The sequence below is a fragment of the Aulonocara stuartgranti genome (genome assembly GCF_965226115.1).
Source record: "Aulonocara stuartgranti genome assembly, chromosome: 14".
Taxonomy (NCBI): Eukaryota; Metazoa; Chordata; class Actinopteri; order Cichliformes; family Cichlidae; genus Aulonocara; species Aulonocara stuartgranti.
The window spans coordinates 20655757-20674878 of NC_138950.1; the positions used below are offsets into that span (position 1 = coordinate 20655757).

General features: G+C 38.8%; 2 protein-coding genes across 2 annotated transcripts in view; one reads left to right on the forward strand and one right to left on the reverse strand.

Annotated features, from left to right (window-relative positions):
• LOC309687464 (solute carrier organic anion transporter family member 1C1-like) overlaps window positions 1-10287 on the forward strand; it is a 40877-nt gene extending 30590 nt beyond the window's left edge. The window contains exons 12-15 of the mRNA XM_082502457.1: window positions 596-768; window positions 5002-5066; window positions 5263-5380; window positions 5813-10287. Of these exons, the coding sequence (XP_082358583.1) occupies window positions 596-768; window positions 5002-5066; window positions 5263-5380; window positions 5813-6050 (594 nt within the window). The 3' untranslated portion in view covers window positions 6051-10287. The remainder of the gene's footprint in view (window positions 1-595; window positions 769-5001; window positions 5067-5262; window positions 5381-5812) is intronic.
• Window positions 10288-10447: 160 nt separating this feature from the next.
• On the reverse strand, window positions 10448-18176 carry dus4l (dihydrouridine synthase 4-like). Its single transcript, XM_082502727.1, has 13 exons — window positions 17672-18176; window positions 17432-17553; window positions 17131-17248; window positions 16797-16919; window positions 15660-15886; window positions 15298-15562; window positions 13977-14114; window positions 13164-13264; window positions 12934-13081; window positions 12726-12861; window positions 12217-12319; window positions 11978-12078; window positions 10448-11612 (listed from the first exon to the last, which is right to left on the reverse strand). Exons 1-13 carry the CDS (start codon window positions 17761-17763, stop codon window positions 11577-11579), a joined length of 1710 nt encoding a protein of 569 aa, XP_082358853.1. The 5' UTR covers window positions 17764-18176; the 3' UTR covers window positions 10448-11576.
• Window positions 18177-19122: the final 946 nt, after the last annotated feature.

Sequence of the window (19122 nt, forward strand, 5' to 3'; positions counted from 1 at the left end):
AAGAGGATGCTAAAGTCCATTTAGTGACTTAAAAACAAGTAATAAAATGTTAAAATCTGTTCTACTGGAAGTCAGCATAAGGAAGCCAAAAGTCAGCATCTAAAAAACATGGACAGAGTTGTGCAGCATCCCAAATCAATAACTGAATATTGACTTGAACAGTGTCCACTTTTATGCACATAGCACTGTTATTGTCCCAGGGGTTGTATTTGAGAAATAACATGCCGTGTATCACTTTTTCCATTAAACATGACCTGTGCCAGTATGTCTGAATGGTAATTCTCACTATTTATTGTATTTTTATACAGCGACATTGTTTTTGCACCTCGTGTTTTGCAAAATCTTTCTGCACTTTTCCTATAAAAAAGACATGAAAGACTACTATCATCTTTTGATTTGTATATAAATGTAGTTTGCAATTCTATGCATACAGGCTAGTGACAAAATAAAGGAAAACCCTCTCTGAACTCCCTCTATCTCAGTAAGGTGTTGGGCAACAATGCTTTGACACACACACGGTTTTTCCATTAATTTGTCTGTAGTTGTCTGTGTCTAGCTATATGGTCATATGTGTGGAATATGCGTGTCTCTCCAGGTCTTCTCTAACTGTTCCTGTGTCGGTGTGGCTGGTAACTATACGGCCAGTACAGGTCACTGCCCTCAAAAGGACGACTGTGACAGGATGTTCCCGTACTTCCTGGCTCTCTCTGTCATCACTTCCTTTATCATCTCTCTTGGGGGGACACCAGGATACATGCTTCTTATCAGGTCAGATTAAATTTAAGGCATATAATGAGAAAGGATCTTGAAATAACTACATTATCCCTGTATTCGTATTAGCATTTATATCAAGCCTCAATTTCAAACTTTTAGAACTGTCTATTTAAGGTGGTACAAGAAGCATTTCTTGTACTGTTTAGTATTTTCCTTACCTTGAAATCCCCACACACCTGGGTTTGGGATAACAGTGGACAATTGGGAGGTTCACTCAAAGGACAGCCAACATTTCCTTGCCAGTATTTTGCTCGAAAGTGTGGCTTGTTGAGGCTGTGCCCCGCCTGGCATGCAGACAAACAGCGGTCGAAACAGCAAAGACAAAAAAACTTTGGTCATGATGAACATTTTTCCATTGCCGCACACAGAAACACGGAAATACTAACATCTTGAACCAATTCAGATTTAATAAAATGTTGTTATACTAATTAATCAGCATGTACACAGAGTTGTGCCTTGTGACTTTGAGCACAGACTTCCTGCAGCCATCTCTGCAGCATGAGTCTGTAGCCAATATAAATAAATATTAGGGGTGCAACGATATTCGTATCGATATTGAACCGTTCGATACAGTGCTTTCGGTTCGGTACGCATATGTATCGAACAATACAACATTTGTAATTTATTTTATCAATTTTCCTTCTGACATGCTGTCTGTGTTGAGCGCTCAGTGAATCTGTGTTCGACTACTCCGCCTAGGCTGCACTGTCGAGCGCAGATCCACTGAGAGCTCAACACAGACAGCATAGTCAGAAGGAAGAGCGCAGGGCAAGCTAGCGAGACAGAAGTTAAGCTCTCCTTGCAACAGGCAAATTGAACGTCATTCAGATCTGGCATTTGGAATTATTTTGGTTTTCATGTGACGTATGACCCTGAAGGTAAGCGAGTCATGGACTAAAGTAAAACAGTATGTTGAATGTGCCATGCAATGCTCAATTACATTGGTGTGAACTAGTGTGTTAGCGCAGTTAGCTCGTTAACGTGTTGGCCGTCTAGCCCCATGCACGGAGTGATCGGCGGTAGCTCGTTAACGGAGATTTGCCATGTTGTGGCGTTAAGGTCATTTCAACGAGATTAACCTGAAAGCACTAGTGGGAACACAACGAATATGACTGCACATTTATGCCGACATCATCCTAGTGCAAAGACAAAAACAACAAGCATGCTACTAACTTTAGCCGAGTCATTTAGACAGCTGTTAGCACATGATTCTCCTTATGCTGCTGAGAATATAGCCCAGAAGAAGCGGATAGTATCGCTTTTATTTTGGAAAGAGCCATTTCTCTGTAATAAACTCTCTTTTCCAAAGATGAGTGATTCCTCAATCAGATACAGGGCTCGCAATATCGCTAGCCCGACGTCCCGGAGCTAGCGATTTTTTCAGTCTGGCTACCAGGAAAAATATATGTCAATGCTTCTGCATTCTTTCGGAAATGTAGCTGGGTAATTATGTCATTGGCATCGGTGAGCCACTGTCAATATGTGACATATTGAAATCGCGTTTGAATTTGCGCTTGTTTTTTTGCTTTCACTTTGCAATCGTGCAAACTGTGTATAGAGAGCGACAGCACTGATCTGTGAGTGATGATAATTTGTGCACCAATTCCTCTGACATCGTCTTATTAATCGTTAGCTTACTATGCAAACATGACAAGTGAAATCTCCCGCAGCAAGCTTAAACATGTGAGAGGTTGATCGCGCAGAGAATCGCTGAGCTTATGTGAGTGAGTGTGTAAAAGCATTTCAGTTCTGCTGAGCCAAATAAGACAGGTCAGGGTGAAGAAGTGACAGCCAAAGAAAAGCTTACCACAAAACGGAGAAGTTATGACAAATGAGACTATAAGGCAAAAAGAAAGTGCAGCTTTATGGTTTCATGGACAAAAGAATTTCTGTGGCTGCAATATGATGAGCTAAATAACCAGGGCTGCACATAAGTGGTCCGCAGGTGCGCATTCGCTGTCAAAATAAAAAACACGCACAAGGGTTAGGGTTAAATTCAAAAACTGTACTTTTGAGTTAAAATATATATTTATAATTTTAATAAATGACAAATTAAAAATGCATGAACATTTTTTGTATCGAAAAAATATCGAACCGTGACACCAAAGTATCGAACCGAACCGAACCGTGAATTTTGTGTATCGTTGCACCCCTAATAAATATATAAATCAATATTTAAAAAATCTGTTTTCTAATTGATAAAGAAAAATCTGTAGATTTTGGTGATCTCTAATAATTAATATAGGTCATTATTACAGTTTTTGTTTTCTCATATGAGATATGAGATAATAAAAAGAATATGTTGACAAAGCACATTCGTGAGCAAATCACATAGTGACAATGACACGCTTCTGCAAAAACAAAGCCTAAATTACAGAAAGCTAGTATTGAATTACTTTATATTGTGAACATCCATGTGGGAGTGTTTGGACTGATAGAAAAAGTCCAAAATCTATGTCATCATGCACATTTTCCAAATCTATCCGATGGACTGGATTCGAGTCTTTGCCAGGCCGCCTTATGTTTGACATCCCTGAGTTAGACTATAGATGAGGCTTGATACAATAAGCTACACGGAGATGCCCACACAGTCCATCTGAAAAGACCTAATGCTGTACCTGTTGCATGTGCATGTTTTGCATATGAAGGGCATATCATATAATTTGGACTCTTTAGAACAAGCCCTGTACTGTACTACTACTCCTGTAGTAGTTGAGTCAGTCCTAAATGCTTAATGTCATTTGTTGTAGTTACCATTGACTCTTACACAATTTTATACCTGCTTGTTTCACTACTGCAAACTTTGGAGCTTGTTTTCATAAAGCCTTGTATAAACTTCCTGTTATTAGCAGTGGCTGCATACTTGTTTGTGGATTTGTTTGTCTGCCAAACTTATAAAAAAGGGACTTTGTCAAATTAATATTTTAAAAAAACCCAACATTTGTTCTAGTGGTTAGTTGAGAATGACGGTGAGGGCAAATCTTTGCTCTGCTAGTCACAAATGATTTCAGTGACACTGGAAAGTCTAAAACAGATACTGTTACCTTGTTGACATGTCTGATCTCAATGTGTGGAAGCACACGTATCATTGAAAACTATGATATGCTCCTTAGCACACTGGTAATTACCAGTGTCAGTAGACATCAGTTTCCACAATCACATTACTTAGAAAGTGACAGGTGAACATTTTGACCTGCTGATAATAAACTGATTTATTTGATTTATGACAATAACTCTTGAGTGTCAAGTAGACATGTAACAGTAAAATAAATGTAATAATCCAAGACTACGCTTTATAGCAGCTCCCTTGTACCTGTTATATAGTTAATCCTGCCATCTGAAGCCAAAAATGCATTTTAGGCTGTTCTGTGTTCAGTCTTTCCTGAAAGTTGTTCACATGCCTGTGGGATAGCTGTAGGGCCGTTCACTCGGAGAGCCCGCTTGATGATACAAGTAATCTTCTAAGTCTTATCATAGAAGCATTTCCACTCCTGGATCCAATACACTGACACACAACCAGTCTTATTTGTGTACACAAAAACAGCATCAATGTTGTACAGAAACATCTCGCACATCTTCAGGATTTTACCAGAGGTAAAGGTGGTATACAAACCCAAAATCATGTGTCATCAACCAGGCTTCAAATTTTCTGCCACACAGCGGCCTCTGGTGGTTAACTGTGGACTTTACAGTGACATGCTGTGACACATGCATGTGCTAATCATTTATTTTCTGCTTTGTTCTCCCTATAAATCCAACTCGGGTGTGTTTTTCAAGTAAAGAGATTTATGCTAAGGGAATTACACCCTCCTATATGCGAGCACATAAGCACACACTTAACACACAAACGTAGGACCTCTTAAAGCCATGTCAGCTGATCCTGTTGGATTCCAGTGGCCTGGCAGGAATGTAGTGACTTTGCGCTGTGCGTGAATAGTCATCTTATTATTCCTCTGTTCATTTTCAGAGATCAGAAAGACGGTTTAGTTTCCATAGGAATGGTAAAAGTTCTTCTTAACAGGTTTATCAAATGTCATATATTTTGTTGTTTAAGTGGAACAGCTATGGTTTACATTTTGTATTTACATTTACACTCGCTTGAGTAACAGTGGCATTACTTCTGGTGTTACCTAATAGGCTTTTTTTTTTTTTTGTCCAGTAACAATAGAAACTGATTTAAATGATAGTAACCATGTTCTATTTATTTATTTTATTTTATTTATGCAGGTGCATCAAGCCACAGCTGAAATCTTTGGCCCTGGGTTTCCACGCACTGGCAACACGGACCCTTGGTAAGACCTGTTCGGTAGTCGGGAATGTTCTGGGATTTGATCTTGGTTTAACTCTTCCTGAAAACCTTTGCTTTGTTTGTCCAAGTTTAGTCATAAAATGTTTGTTCAGATTTTTCAAAATAGTGTTCGCTGTTACCTGTTGTTTCATTTTTAGGAGACGTGACTGTGAAAAGACTTTGTTTCCTTTGTCTTACAGCAGGGATCCCAGCACCCATTTACTTTGGAGCCATCATTGACACCACATGTCTAAAATGGGGTCAGAAAAGGTGTGGGGGCATAGGAGCCTGTCGAATCTACAACACCACCGCCTACAGGTTGTACTTACACATGTACTATTCAGTCGTTTGTGAATCCCTTTTTTTAATTAGTCCAAACATTCAACATAATGCAGCCTTAAGTGTGACCTTCTGTAGACCAGACTTAATCTCATTTATTTGCTGATGCTTTACTGGAAATACTTTCATTGAGTTTGAACTGAATTAGCAGTAACCTCTTGCCTACCCTACTTCTTTTTTTCTAGTTTTTCTGTAACCCCTGGAAGCGCTACGTGAGACATTATAATTCCTGTTTATAGCTTCCAAATTATGATTATTAAACATTAATAAATATTATCCCATTACCCTAGCTCAATTTTCTGGTACAACTCAACATAGGGAATCTATTGCAGCATTAATAACCAACTCTTGTCTGATGTCTTGCCAAATTTTGCTAATTTTCATCAAATCAATCTTTTTCGTGCCTCTCAGAATAGCATACCTGGGCCTGACTCTGAGCCTACGGACTATCTCCTTTATTATTTGCATCCCGGGCTTCATCCTGCTCAGTCGACAGCTGAAGGAGGAGGAACGAAGCGCCATCCACGGAGCTCTGAGGAACGGTGGAACCGAACTGGAGGTGCTCAGGAAGGAAGAGTTGGTTATTTCTAATTCTGACCAGCCACACCACCCATCAGAGAACAGCACAGATAGGCAGACACGACTTTGACAGAGCCAGCAGAGCTGACGGCCGCATATATACCCACAGTATGTCTCTCACATGAAAACAAGATTTGCAGGGAATCACTTGTTGTCCAGTCATCTCATGTAAAACAGAAATTCTATATTTGTACTGCTGGATGTGTAAAGGCTTTGTAAATCTGACAGAAATTTGATATGACTGAAATATTTCTTGAATGTACATGCTGTTTTTCCTTTTAAGAAAAAAAAAATACAAACACGATATTTTTGAGTTGAAGAAAATATCAGTTAGGAAATGTGACTTGTACAGACTACTGCAAAACAGTACTATTTTAAACACCAGCATTTCAAAAGCTGCCTCTTTAAGATCTTTCTTTCAAAGTTATTCCAGCTGACAGTAGTGTTACAGAACTGAAGAGGTAAAGTGGCCTTATAAACCAGAGGCACAACAGCAAACTGATATGTCCTAAAAAGAAAAATCTGGCCTTTAGAGACCTGAGATATTTTTTTCTCCTTTAAGTGAGTTGTAGAATTGCTCGTTTCAGTAACACTTGGAGGATATTGATATGATGTTTCGGTATGTGCCTCATTCACTCAACTGTTACCTTTTAATGTGTGTTTCAGAGATCTTTAAAAAACAATTTCATTTTACTTTTAAATTTCAGATTATCGGCTCTTTACTCGTTTAGGAAAAAACAATTGATTTTTGCTTTTTACTTAAAAGCCCAAAGTTGTGAGTGTATAGCAGTTTGTTGTTTTTGTGCTTTCTGGATATGAACTTTGGGTCCGTTGATATTCATAATCACTAGAAATGGGAATTGTATTTTAGTGAAATCTGCTTCAGCAAACAGCTCTGCTTTTGTCAAATTCTAGAGCCATGACACTTACCTCTGAGTGGTGCAAATGTTTTAGTTTCACACACACAACTGACTAAAGCTGTTAATAGCTGGTATCAGATCAAATTTGCATCTTACACTTCTCAGTTGGGCTCCCCAGGCTCTGGTATTACAGTTTTTTCTGATTGCTTAAGCACATTTTTTGTAACTATTGGCTAATTTTGCAAAACTCTACACACAAATAAGAAAACCTGTCACCCAATAATCAAAACATTGTAGTTCTCTTGCAAAAGCAAACACAGCTAGATTAACTCTTCACACCTTCATAAAAATGGTGTTTCCGTATCAAACAGTACACACAAGCCATCATCTACTAAGCACACAATGCGCCAACTGCACACTGATGGTATGAATACAAAACACATCTGGCTTTTGCTTTCTCTGTGCACAAGGTAGGCTATGTCAGTTTGAGCTCATACTTCTGTCATAGATCCATAAGCATAGAGGGATCCAAACTTCAAGTACTGGTGTTTATTCAAACACATCAAAACAAACACAAGTGTTTATTTCCAAGTATTATTTGCAATCGCCATAATGACTATATGGGTTACTTGGTCTGCAGTGAACATGCTTCCTCTGCCCCCAGCATCTGGTCATCTAGCAATTCTGTAAAGTAACAATTTCAGTATTTTTACATCAATGGTATTGGTGTGTTTCTCATTGGCATATGGCAGTGCTACAAATCTTTGTGCGAAGTGACTGTGCTAACCGATTCTCATTTCAAGATGTCCTTATGGTACTTGCTCCAGTGTAGCGGCTCGAGTTAGGCTGGACCTGTTGGCCAGCTACCCTCAGGGTCATTCCACGGTTGATGACATGGTCCACTATTGTAGCTCTGATGTCATCAGCAATTCTATTTCTTACTCTTCCTACCCTTCCTCTCCCCCCTCCTCGTCTTCCTCTCCCCCCTCCTCGTCTTCCTCTTGCTCCTCCTTGTCCTTGTCGTCCTCTTCATCCTACTTCTTCACCTCCACGTCCTCTTCCTCGGCCTCCTCTACTTCTCACTCTTCCTGCTCCCTCCATTGTACTCCGCACACACAGCTTACCTGTATTATAGTGCTTAGGCTGATTGCAAAGTGAACTAATTATCTAAAGAAGTTTTCATATGTGAAAGTGTGCCAGACAGTTGGCAAATTAGTGTTAATGATAGCCATACATGTGTATACTTTTGCTAGGAGTGTGTTGGAAATTTGGTAATTGAGTGTTGTGCAGTGAATTGTGCCTACAGTTTTGCAAAGTGTGTGTTACAAAATTGCAAACTGAGTGCAAAGCAGTTTTTGTGCTTTTAGTTTTGCAAACTCAGTGAGTGGTTTTGCTATAAGTCTGAATAGTTTTAGAGATTGTGCTACAGGAATCACAGTTAGGGTTTAAGCATTCAGAAAAAACTGTAAATAACCGTTGTCGTGCCTTGGATAAGGCAGAGATTGTATTGTTGCAACACTGATAAAGTACTTACTGTAAAAAAAAAAAAGGAGAAGAAGAAGAAAACACTGTGTGTGATTGTTGTTGCTGATATGTAAAAGTTCTGTTTCCATCGTCATGCGTTTCACTGGTTGGTGTTTCTACCTTTGTATTCTTTATGTGTGTCTTTATGCCAATGTCACAATTTTATCTCCCCTTTCTTCTCTTAAACATTAACCCCATTTTTGTAAAATCTGACAGTGATTTCTCAGTTGTATGAATCGAGTATGTAGCATTTTTTAAATTTTATACAACTTTTTTTTTAAAGAACTCTTTTTATCCCAGTCTGTCACTGAAATCCTGGACATTTTTTTTTTTTTTTAGCATTTTCTTTCATTGAGAGCAAATGATCAGATATCTGACTGCTTAAACTAGAGCTCTGTTCAGGGATCTGATGAAATTATCTGAGGGTACACTAGCTGCTCTGATGTGATGTTTTGCAATGACTGATGAAGTCGTGATCTCTGGAATGCATTCAAATTCATGCCCAAAGTATTGATATGGTTGAAAGTCGAGTACCGATTATTGAGACTCATCGCAACACTTTTCTTTAGTGCAGCAGTGTACGAGTGTACACTGCTGCCAATCTCTATGATTCAGAAAACAGTTTCCTTCGACCACCCATTTGTGTAATACCAGACGCCCTTAATATGTACATCAGCAGAAAGACTAAATTAGCCCAGTTTAAAATTCAAAACGTGGTAAAGGATTTGACAGACTTTTTAATACAGACACACTTTCCCGGAGTGTTATTTTCTTCGGACAGTTGCAACAGCAGTAAGTGGATCAGACAGTTTCAGTTCAAGCCCATAGAGACTGTTTGATGTGAGATTATTTTCGAGTCTGTAGTTCTCTACTTTCAGCAAATGATAAAGCTTAGGGTGCATCCTACCACTGACACTAAAGTGTATTCAGAAGTATTGATAATGCAAACCCCTCCCCCTGCCCCCCAACACACACACACACAAATAAAATACATAAATACAAATATATATTTATACACATATGTCCCTACATGATTGTATATTTTCATGACAAAAAGCATCATCTGACCTGTTATTACAAGTGACAAAAACTTGCCTCAACATCACATGTTGTGGTATTTGTCACTTTCAACGGGAGCTGTGTGTTTTAAGTAATATGCTGGTTTCATAGTTTATAATATTTATAGATAATATTTATAGTAGCATAAACTCTATTGAAAATGAACACTATTTACCATGTAGCTTTTGTATTGCTGTTCTGCTGTGGGCTATCAGCATCTCATCGCTGATGAGAACCTGTAATCTAAATATGGCTTCTGGTTTGGTAGCTTAGGGGACCTTAACTGAAAGTATTTGCTTGATTTGTGGATGGATGAAATTAGGCAAAATTGGGTTTTAAAAACATGTTAAACTGCGTCCTTTAAAAACAGCGTGTGGATTGAAGGAGGATTTCTTGCATTGCACTGCTGTTAGGAATATTCTGAAGTTTCCTGCAACTTTCCACTCAAGTGCCAAATCAGATTTAGTCAGTCCCATTTTTTTATTTTTAGATATCAGGGTGAAGTGATATTGTTCCAGTAACAGAATGTTCAGTGTGACTCAAAAAAGGCATTCAATATAATTTTGCAGTCACCAGTTTTATTTCAAGGTCATGAATTCACGTTTTTCAAAGGAGCCGTGGACCCACAACACACGTACTATTTGGGTAAGTTGCAGCATGAGGTGACTGTGTCATCTTCAGGTTCAGTTTCAGGCTGACAAACTCAGAACGGTGTAGAGAAAGAAAGTCATTATCTCAATAATGTAAGGTCTTTGCTTGCATTAAAGAAATCAGAATGTAAATAATTTTCTTGGATTATTTTTGTAAAATTTCAAGGAATATCTTAAATGAAATATTAAAATAAAGAATTTTAATACCCAATCACATTATGGGTTTTTTGTGATTTGTTTCATTAGCTGGGAAAATGAAAAAAAAAAAAATGGTTGTAGTGCAGGAGGCACACGGACCAGAAGGGAAGTGTGGTCCTGCTCCTGAAATTCAGATAAATGATTAACAGAGTTTGTGTTAAGAAGTCAAAACAAAGCGCAGGAAAAAATAACCTTTATTAAAGAAAATTCTGCTTTCTACATCCACTGGAAAGGCACTTAAATCTGATTTTTACGTCCAAACAGCAGAGCGCAACATGAACATGTATTTATATTACCGGGAAAATGAACAATGGTAAATCACTAATAAAAAGCAAACATTTAAATATGTGGTGATGACAATCGCAGGTCCTGTTTCACAGTGACATGGATTTGTTTTGTTTGGATAATTAAAAGATACACAAAAAAATATATATAACAAAACAAAGACAATCTTTTTTTGTGACATAAAATATGAATCCCAGCAAACTGTGCACCTTAACACAAAACTGAGCATGTGAAGAACATCCAGGCAAAAACCTAACTAGGACTTAAAAAAAAAAGTTTTACTTTATGTGCCAGATCTTTTTACAACTTCAAATAAAAGGAAATAAAAAACTAAACACAGACACAAAAACAAAAAACAAACAGATACTGGCTAAAACCTCTACCTACTGTTATCCATTACAGCTGTACAGGTAAAAACATCTGGCACATCGGCTGAAACACCGCAAAACAAAAGTGAAGCTCATTTATCTCAGTGCAACTGTACATGCAGTCTGTATTTGCATACTAAAGTTAAGCTGCAAGTGGCTGCACAAAAACAAGAGAAAACCTTTAGCATAAAAATACTTTTGTAACCATTTACCACATTTATAGATCGACTCAACTTTCCCCATATCTTGTGCAAAGTGGCAAAAACAAATGAGACAGAAAACACTCATTTTGTTTGATATTTGATATATTAGGTGCTCTGTGATCAGTCCTGAGTCACTTACTAACTGAACTCCAATTGCTTTGCACAATTAATCTGCCCGATAGCGCACCCTTGAAAAAGAAAATCCTCTTAGTCAGGCTGCACCAGGCAGAAACAGATATTACTCATTCCATTTAAGCCAGTCTCGTGCTCTAATAAAGGTTTAAGACTTTTGAAACCATTGCTGCTACCAGCCGAAAGCATGTTCCTCAGATGAGCCAGTCTTTAATTTGTAATTAAATAGTATGACACACGGTGTTACAGATGGTCAAGCATGTGGTGCAATTGTCTGTGACTGAGCTAAGTAAACACTTTAACCTTTAACTTTTCATCTAATCTTCCTTTTTATTTCCACTGTCTCGCAGATTCTGAAAGGAGAGAAAATGAAAATATCAGTTAAAATATTATACTGTATTATACAATTCCACACTCCATAAAGGTTCAAAGTGTCTGTTAGTTGTTAAAGAAATGGATGAAAACCTGAAAGTGAACAGAATTTGCAGTCTTTCACTAGTGATTTGTGCTTTAAATGTTTCCACAAAACATACTCGAGGCCTAAGCTTAAACGATAAATTGATGGCTTCTTTGATCACGAAATATGGAGGAACCACACTGCTGATCTGAGGCTGCCTGCCTGATGTTAATTGTCTTGAATGTCACTTTGAATTGTTACATCTAGCTAGTGAACGACCCAGCAAATCATCACCCTGCTGTGTTCAGAGCTCAGCATTACCTGGAGCTCCTGGTGTTCTTTCAACAGCCTGTCATACTCCCTGGCGAGGCCCTCCATCTGTTTCTTCATTACATCTGCCTCTGACTGGGACTTCTTCAGACCTGGAGAGGAAAACAATGACACATGAGAACAAGGAATCCCCACCCCCCATGTCTTTGTTTACAGAAACTGACAAGTTATAAAAGCTACATTTGTTTCCAGGGAAGGTGTAGAGGACTGAAATATACACAGATATTAACCATCTCCAGAAGTCTTCAGTTCTTCTTTCAGTTTCTCCACTTCCTTCCTTAGCAGGTCCATGCCCTCAGCAGTAGCCCTATCACCCCGCCCTTCCATCAGAGTCTGATAACATAAAAATACATATATTCAAATCTTCAGTCAAATATAGTTATCCCAGTACCTCCAGTGGAAAACACAAAGCATATTCCAGGCATACAAACTGAACAGTCAAACCATTGAGCAGCCTATAAACATTAAATATGCTCTGGATGTGGATTAAAGGTTAAAGCTGAGTTGGGTAGCTTCCATTTCAATTCATCTTTATATGATTACAATCAACTGGGTACTCTGTTAATATAGCTTTAGATTATGTAAGCAACAAGCTAATATGTGCTATTAAAATCTGGACTTTGAAATTCTGTTTTATCATTCAATAACTGTGTAACTTATTCCCTGACCTATATGAGTTTCCCCACATGCAGTTCAAAGTGGGTTATTGATTACAAATAACAGATCTTTGTGCAATTACCTGTTTCAACAGTTCATTGTCCTTCATGTATTTCTCAGCAGTCTGGTTAGCATTTTCAGCCTGTGCTTGAAGAGCAGCCGTAGTCCCAGACGCTGACGCCAGCTGATTAATCAGAGTGATCAGCCGCTTCATAACGCTGCAAAAACACACAAAGGTTAGAGGAAAGCCAGGTTCAAAGTCCAGGTGTTGTATTAGAGCACAGACTCACAGCCACAGGAAGACGGCAAAACCAGAGATGTACAGATTCCTCTGGGCTCTAAAAAGCTTCATGTGCAAGTGGTCGAACATATTTGGTTGCAGCTTGGCATCGGCGCCGTGCTCTTTAGATGAATACTTTCTCACTTCACGGACAGCATCTTTAGAAACCAAAGAAAAAGAAATCCCCCATAAGTCCAAAAGTAGCCTTAAAAATACAGACAGGGATGATTGTTTGCTTACCGAGGAAGAGAACAATGAGTATTATGATCATGGTGAGAAACACTTTATTCCAGAATCTTGACATCCAACTCCAGATCCTCAGATGGAAAATGCTCTGCCATCTGCACAAACATTTGAAGTCACATCACTATGGTGCACAACATAACATTTCTTACAGGATTACTACAGCTGACAGTATATTTGACGCAGAATCAAACACCACACTTTGCTGCCAGTGGTGAGACAAACCTGACACATATGCACAATGTCGTCATTATTCATTCTTTAGTGTTTAGTTAGTACCTTTTTCAGCAATCCAAAGTACCACAAAGTGCACAATACAGATGAAGAAATGAGTTCAGGCAGGGTGGAGTGGGTGTAAATGAGTTTCTGGGGTAATTTGTAACAGAAGGATGGCAGCAAAAGTGTAAGGAAATGTTCAGAGAGACCTGCTATGATGTGTGAGTTCAAGATGCTGGCAGATTTTAATTTGAGAGTTATCAGAACAGACAAGCTTAGAAATGCATAGATCAGGGGGACATCTTAGGTTGAGATGGTTTGGGCATGTGCACAGGGATAGTGGATATACTGGACAAAAGATGTTGAGCTACTCAACAGGAGAAGGAAAAGAGGAAGACCACAGAAGAGATCCGTGAATGTAGTGAAGGAGGACATGCAGAGGGTTGGTTTGACAGAAGAGATAGAATGATATGGATCCACTGTGGGTACCCCGAAACTGAGCTACCAAAAGAAGAAGAAAGGATCTCCTTTGTCAACAGAGACCTGAGTGCAAAACCATATTCAACTTGAGAACAGAGTGACAGTTATACTTACCTCCTGGCAGAGATAAAGGGTAAACAGAGGATGACAATGACGCCAATTTCCACATAGAGAAAGAGAGCGACAGCTGTCCACTGCAACGTCATCTTTGCTGATGGCTTCTGAAGATAAACCAACCAAAAGACCGGAAACCTAACAGAAAACAAGAAAAGGGAAAGGAATTGGTCTCACCAGCCTCCCTCAACAAACTATCAGGTACAGAGAAGGTAAGCTACCTATCGTACGTGGCCATTTCTCAGTAATAACACTACCGTTGAAAAAGACTGAAATAATCTCGAACCCAGTCTATTTACCTTAACGGAAGCTCGCAGAGGCTTGGAGTGAACTGTCAAACCGCTGTTACTATAACCTGGTTTCACAGCATCACCGCAACAAATACGTGCAAATAGAGTGCTCGTTTATATGTTTAACGGCTAGCTACTTTCAACGATTTCACTCTTCCATCTTTAGCCAGCGTTCAGTATCAAGCTTGCATTAACACATGAGCTAACGCTAACATGCAACTAACGCAGGTGATATAGAAACATACATTTTTTTTTAACTATTTAAGACTATTATAAGGCCTGCTATAACACGTTATGCTAGATTCCAAGTAGACATATATGAAACTTCCAAAATACCGTAAAAGCAGCAACTGAGATACTTACTAGTTAGCTTCTGAAATCAAACAGGGCAAAGTAAGTTTGTCTTCCTGCACCAGCGAGTCCTCCTACCGCCTCTTCCGAAAGAATAGCTTCCGTTGCAGTTTTTCAAAATAAAAGCCGCGGCGCTATTACAATTTTTAATCTAACAATATAAATGCGGTCCGTCCTATGTACAATTATTTTCCACAGTTATTGCTATTCATTTTTAAACTGTAGTGCTGTTTGAACACCCCTTTCATTTCATGATATTGAAGATTTTCGTTATAGGGAAGATTGTGACATTTACGTTGAAGACAAATAATTAATTACTTGAAGCCGTTTTTTCCTTCATGACAAGGAAATAACGAAATAAATTTCTTACACTTCATATTGATTATCCACTCTCAGAACACTGAAATATCTTTTTCTTTTAAACCCCTGAAGCCAATAGAAATATTGCATCTCAGTAATGCTTTACATAAACATGACAAACAAAAACAAACTACGCATGTACAGAGATGCACTCTTCCCACGATTATTCTATATTCTGTTTAATAACCTACTATCGCACACTTGCGGAAAAAGGAAAGCAATAGAGACAGAAATTGCACAGCTATAGATTAAAAAAATTTATTGAGCATAAAAACAGTAACAATAAAAACTAAAGTCACGCCGTTAATTTTCAATGTGGTCATGTCTTGAGATCATGTACTGATCCATATGTATTCTGGAGGTAATCTATTACAGCTGAAGTACTGGACAGAGAATTGAACACTTTTCTCTCCGGCTGCGAGCTAACCCTCTCCAGCATGTAGATAAGATGATGGTGGAAGCATGTGAATGGAGTGCCCTGTTCAACAGATATGTCCACCCAGTCCCATATACACTGCAAAGGAGTGTCCTCATAGCCAGCAAACATAGCAGGGTTAGCAAGTAACCCACGCGCAGCCATGACACCTAATAAAAAAGATAAGAAAAAACCATGAGCCAAATAGAAAGAAAACTGCCAGAGTTAGAAGTATATTTGTTACAATGTTGCTGAAAACGAACATACCATCAACACCTGTGAGCTCGTGGATTGACTCCACATCCCGGAGATACTTTATATCGCCGTTGGCAATGACAGGGACAGAAACACTGTCTTTAATTGTCTTTATAGCATCGTAATGGACTGGTTGGTGGCGTTCTTCTGTTGTACGACCATGGACTGTTATCCATGACACACCGGCTGATTCAGCCTTTTGACATAGATCCACTGTCTGCCTTAGGTCCTTGTGAATTCTGTGAAAGATAACAGTAACGGTATTAATATACCAATAATAAGTAGGATCATAATCATAACTAGTATTGTTTTAAATAATCTTCCTTCGGTTGCTCCCTTTAGGGTTACCAGGGCAGACCATCTTTCTGCATCTCACTCAGTTTCTAGCATCCGCTTCTGTCACACCAACCCTCTGCATATCCTCCTTCACCACATTCATGGTGCTCTTCCTCTTTTCCCCCTAACTGGCAGCTTCATATTCAACATCCTTCCACCAGCCCTTCTCTGCTCATGTCCAAACCATCTCAACTTTGCCCCTCTAACTTTTCCTCCAAACTGCTCAATCAGAGCTGGCCCTCTGAGGTACTTGTTTTTATTCCTGTCCACCCTGGTCACTCCCAATGAAAATCTGAACATCTTTAGCTCAACCAACTTCAGCTCCGGTTACTGCCTTTTTGTTAGTGCCACACTCTCCAAACCATAGCAGGTCTCACTACCATCTTGCAAATCTTCCCTTTCCCTCTTGCTGCTATCCTTCCACAAATCACCCCCTGACACTCGTCTCCACCCTGCCTGCACTCTTTTCTTCACCTCTCTTATGCACTGTCCATTGCTCTAGATGATTGACCCCAGGTATTTAAATTCATCTACCTTCACACCCTCTACATCTTGAATGTTCACCATTCCACCTGTCTCCTTCTCATTCACAAACATCTATTCTGCCTCACTTTTATTCACTTTAATTCCTCTTCTGTCCAGTGCATACCTCCACCTCTCCAGCCGCTCTTCCATTTACTCCATACTGTACCTAAACAGTGTCGTTCACAAACATCACTGACAGGTACAGTTATAAAGTTATATATTATAAAGGGGTCATAATTCTTCAAAAAGAAACAAAGTTTAGTATGTGTGGCTTTTTTTTTTTTTTACCTTATTTTAATTGATGCTGTGTAGTTTGGATTGTCCACTTGATTTCTGACGTGTCTCACCATGTCTTTAACAAGTTCTGGCTTGTTAATGAGGCATGCACCATACCCAGCTGACATAGCCCACCTGAAAACAACACACAAAAAAGATACTGAAGCGTTCTGAGTACACTGAGTTTACTAGATTTGTACCTAACTACTGGTCCCAGTAACTCTTAGTTACTTTCTGGAATAAAATGTAAATATTAAGAATCAACAAAGAAAAAGCTACTCTGTACAATCACATTGTTTAAATAATGAAAAGTGACAGCATTAGTTTAAACTATCAGTAGCTGCACCTCTGGGGGCAGCCGCAGTTGAGGTCAACTCCATCTGAGAAAGGTGCCACTGCACAGGCTGCATCAGCCAGACTCTGAGCATCATGGGCAGCAAACTGCACTATCAGTGGTCGGTCACCTGAGCAGATAAACAAAGAGCTGTAAACTATCATCATATCAGCAATAGCAATACAGACAATACTGGCATTAGTAAATTTTACATTATGTCGCAGGGAAAATCTCTCTGTTTGAAGAAACTAGGTATGAAGTGCAAGAAATCAACCTAGTAGCTCATTCCAGCTCATATTACAATGTTACTCACGTTCATTAGTAGTGAATTCACTGTCTCTGGCTTTGATTGAGCGCAAGAAGTCGGCTGCAACGATCATTGGAGTGAAGCAGATATCGCAGTTGTACTTCCTAACCAAGGACCTGAAAGCAAGCCTGAAGGAAATAAATATTAGCACAGTGAGCATCATTAACTGTACACGTGTTTCACCAAAATTCATCCATAAGCAAAGAAATTTGTAAATTAGTTAAAGAAATGACAGCTTTCACTTACTTTGAGTATCGAACCATTGGGGCACAAATTTTCAGTACTTGTCCCTTTTCAAACATGTCCATGACACTCGTGTTGCCGTTAGCGGTCTTCATTCTTCACATAAGCGGCCAAACGTTAGCCACGTAGCGTAACAAGCTAACTATCTCAATATGCACGTGAAGCCTTTCGCGGTTTAAATGTACTATTGTCCGACGTATTACTTCAAGGCTAAAAGAAGACCCCACCCCACAGTGTAAAACGCCATTCTGCTAAACAGAGATACGCAGGTATGACTACATGGACCTCAAGACGACACTCACGGAAATGTGCCCACTCAGTGGTACAGGGGAGGAAAAAATACGGGCGTGTGTTTGGGACTTATGAACTGTTACGTCATGCAACAAGATGTATGTTTATGTACTTAATCTTTTTTAATTTATTTGTTTTTTTATTATGACCTCCAAACATACGCTATAGCTATTTCGGAGTGTAATGTGTATTTTTTCAAATAAATAATCATGAAAAATAAAGAAAATGTTGTTCGACGCCCCGACCACACCTTTACGTCACGCAATGCGACCTTCAGGTTCTGCGGGGGAAGTTAGCTTTTCAGCCTTCAAAAGACTAAAGCGCGAGACTGAAGAGCAATGCTGGAATAGAAGCTTGCTGATTGATAGGTGAGATTTGAAAAGATGAAGATATTTACGCTAAAGAAATAACAAAAAACACAGTCTGTGAAGATTTATGTTTTAAAAATAAAGTTCCACCCAAATGCTTAGTAAACACCTTTTTCATTATGTTAGGAAAATTGAAAATAAGTGCAAATAGATTTATTGAAAAATGTACATGCGTGGAATTACAGTATAATAAGGCAAAAGCAGAATTTGTATTGTACTAAAGAGCTTGAAAGTCAATTCTTTTGTAGGTATGCATTTATTGCACCAGAAGAGTGTTTAGCATCACTAACATGCTGAAAAATAAAGCTGTTGCCATTAAGATGCTTTCCAGAAGGTACTGCATAGTGGATGAATATATTATGGTATTTTTACATGTTCATAATTCCATCAGTTCTGACAAGATCCCAAACACAAGTGACGGAAATGTAGTTCCTTCTTGACAGTCCTCTCTCAATTGACTCAAACAGCAGATGGATAAACTGTATGGGTAGATGCAACTCTCAGGTCCTGTTTCAGGTCTTTGTTGTGTGTGTGTGTGTGTATATATACAGTGGGGCAAAAAAGTATTTAGTCAGCCACCGATTGTGCAAGTTCCCCCACTTAAAATGATGACAGAGGTCAGTAATTTGCACCAGAGGTACACTTCAACTGTGAGAGACAGAATGTGAAAAAAAAAAAAATCCATGAATCCACATGGTAGGATTTGTAAAGAATTTATTCGTAAATCAGGGTGGAAAATAAGTATTTGGTCAATAACAAAAATACAACTCAATACTTTGTAACCTTTGTTGGCAA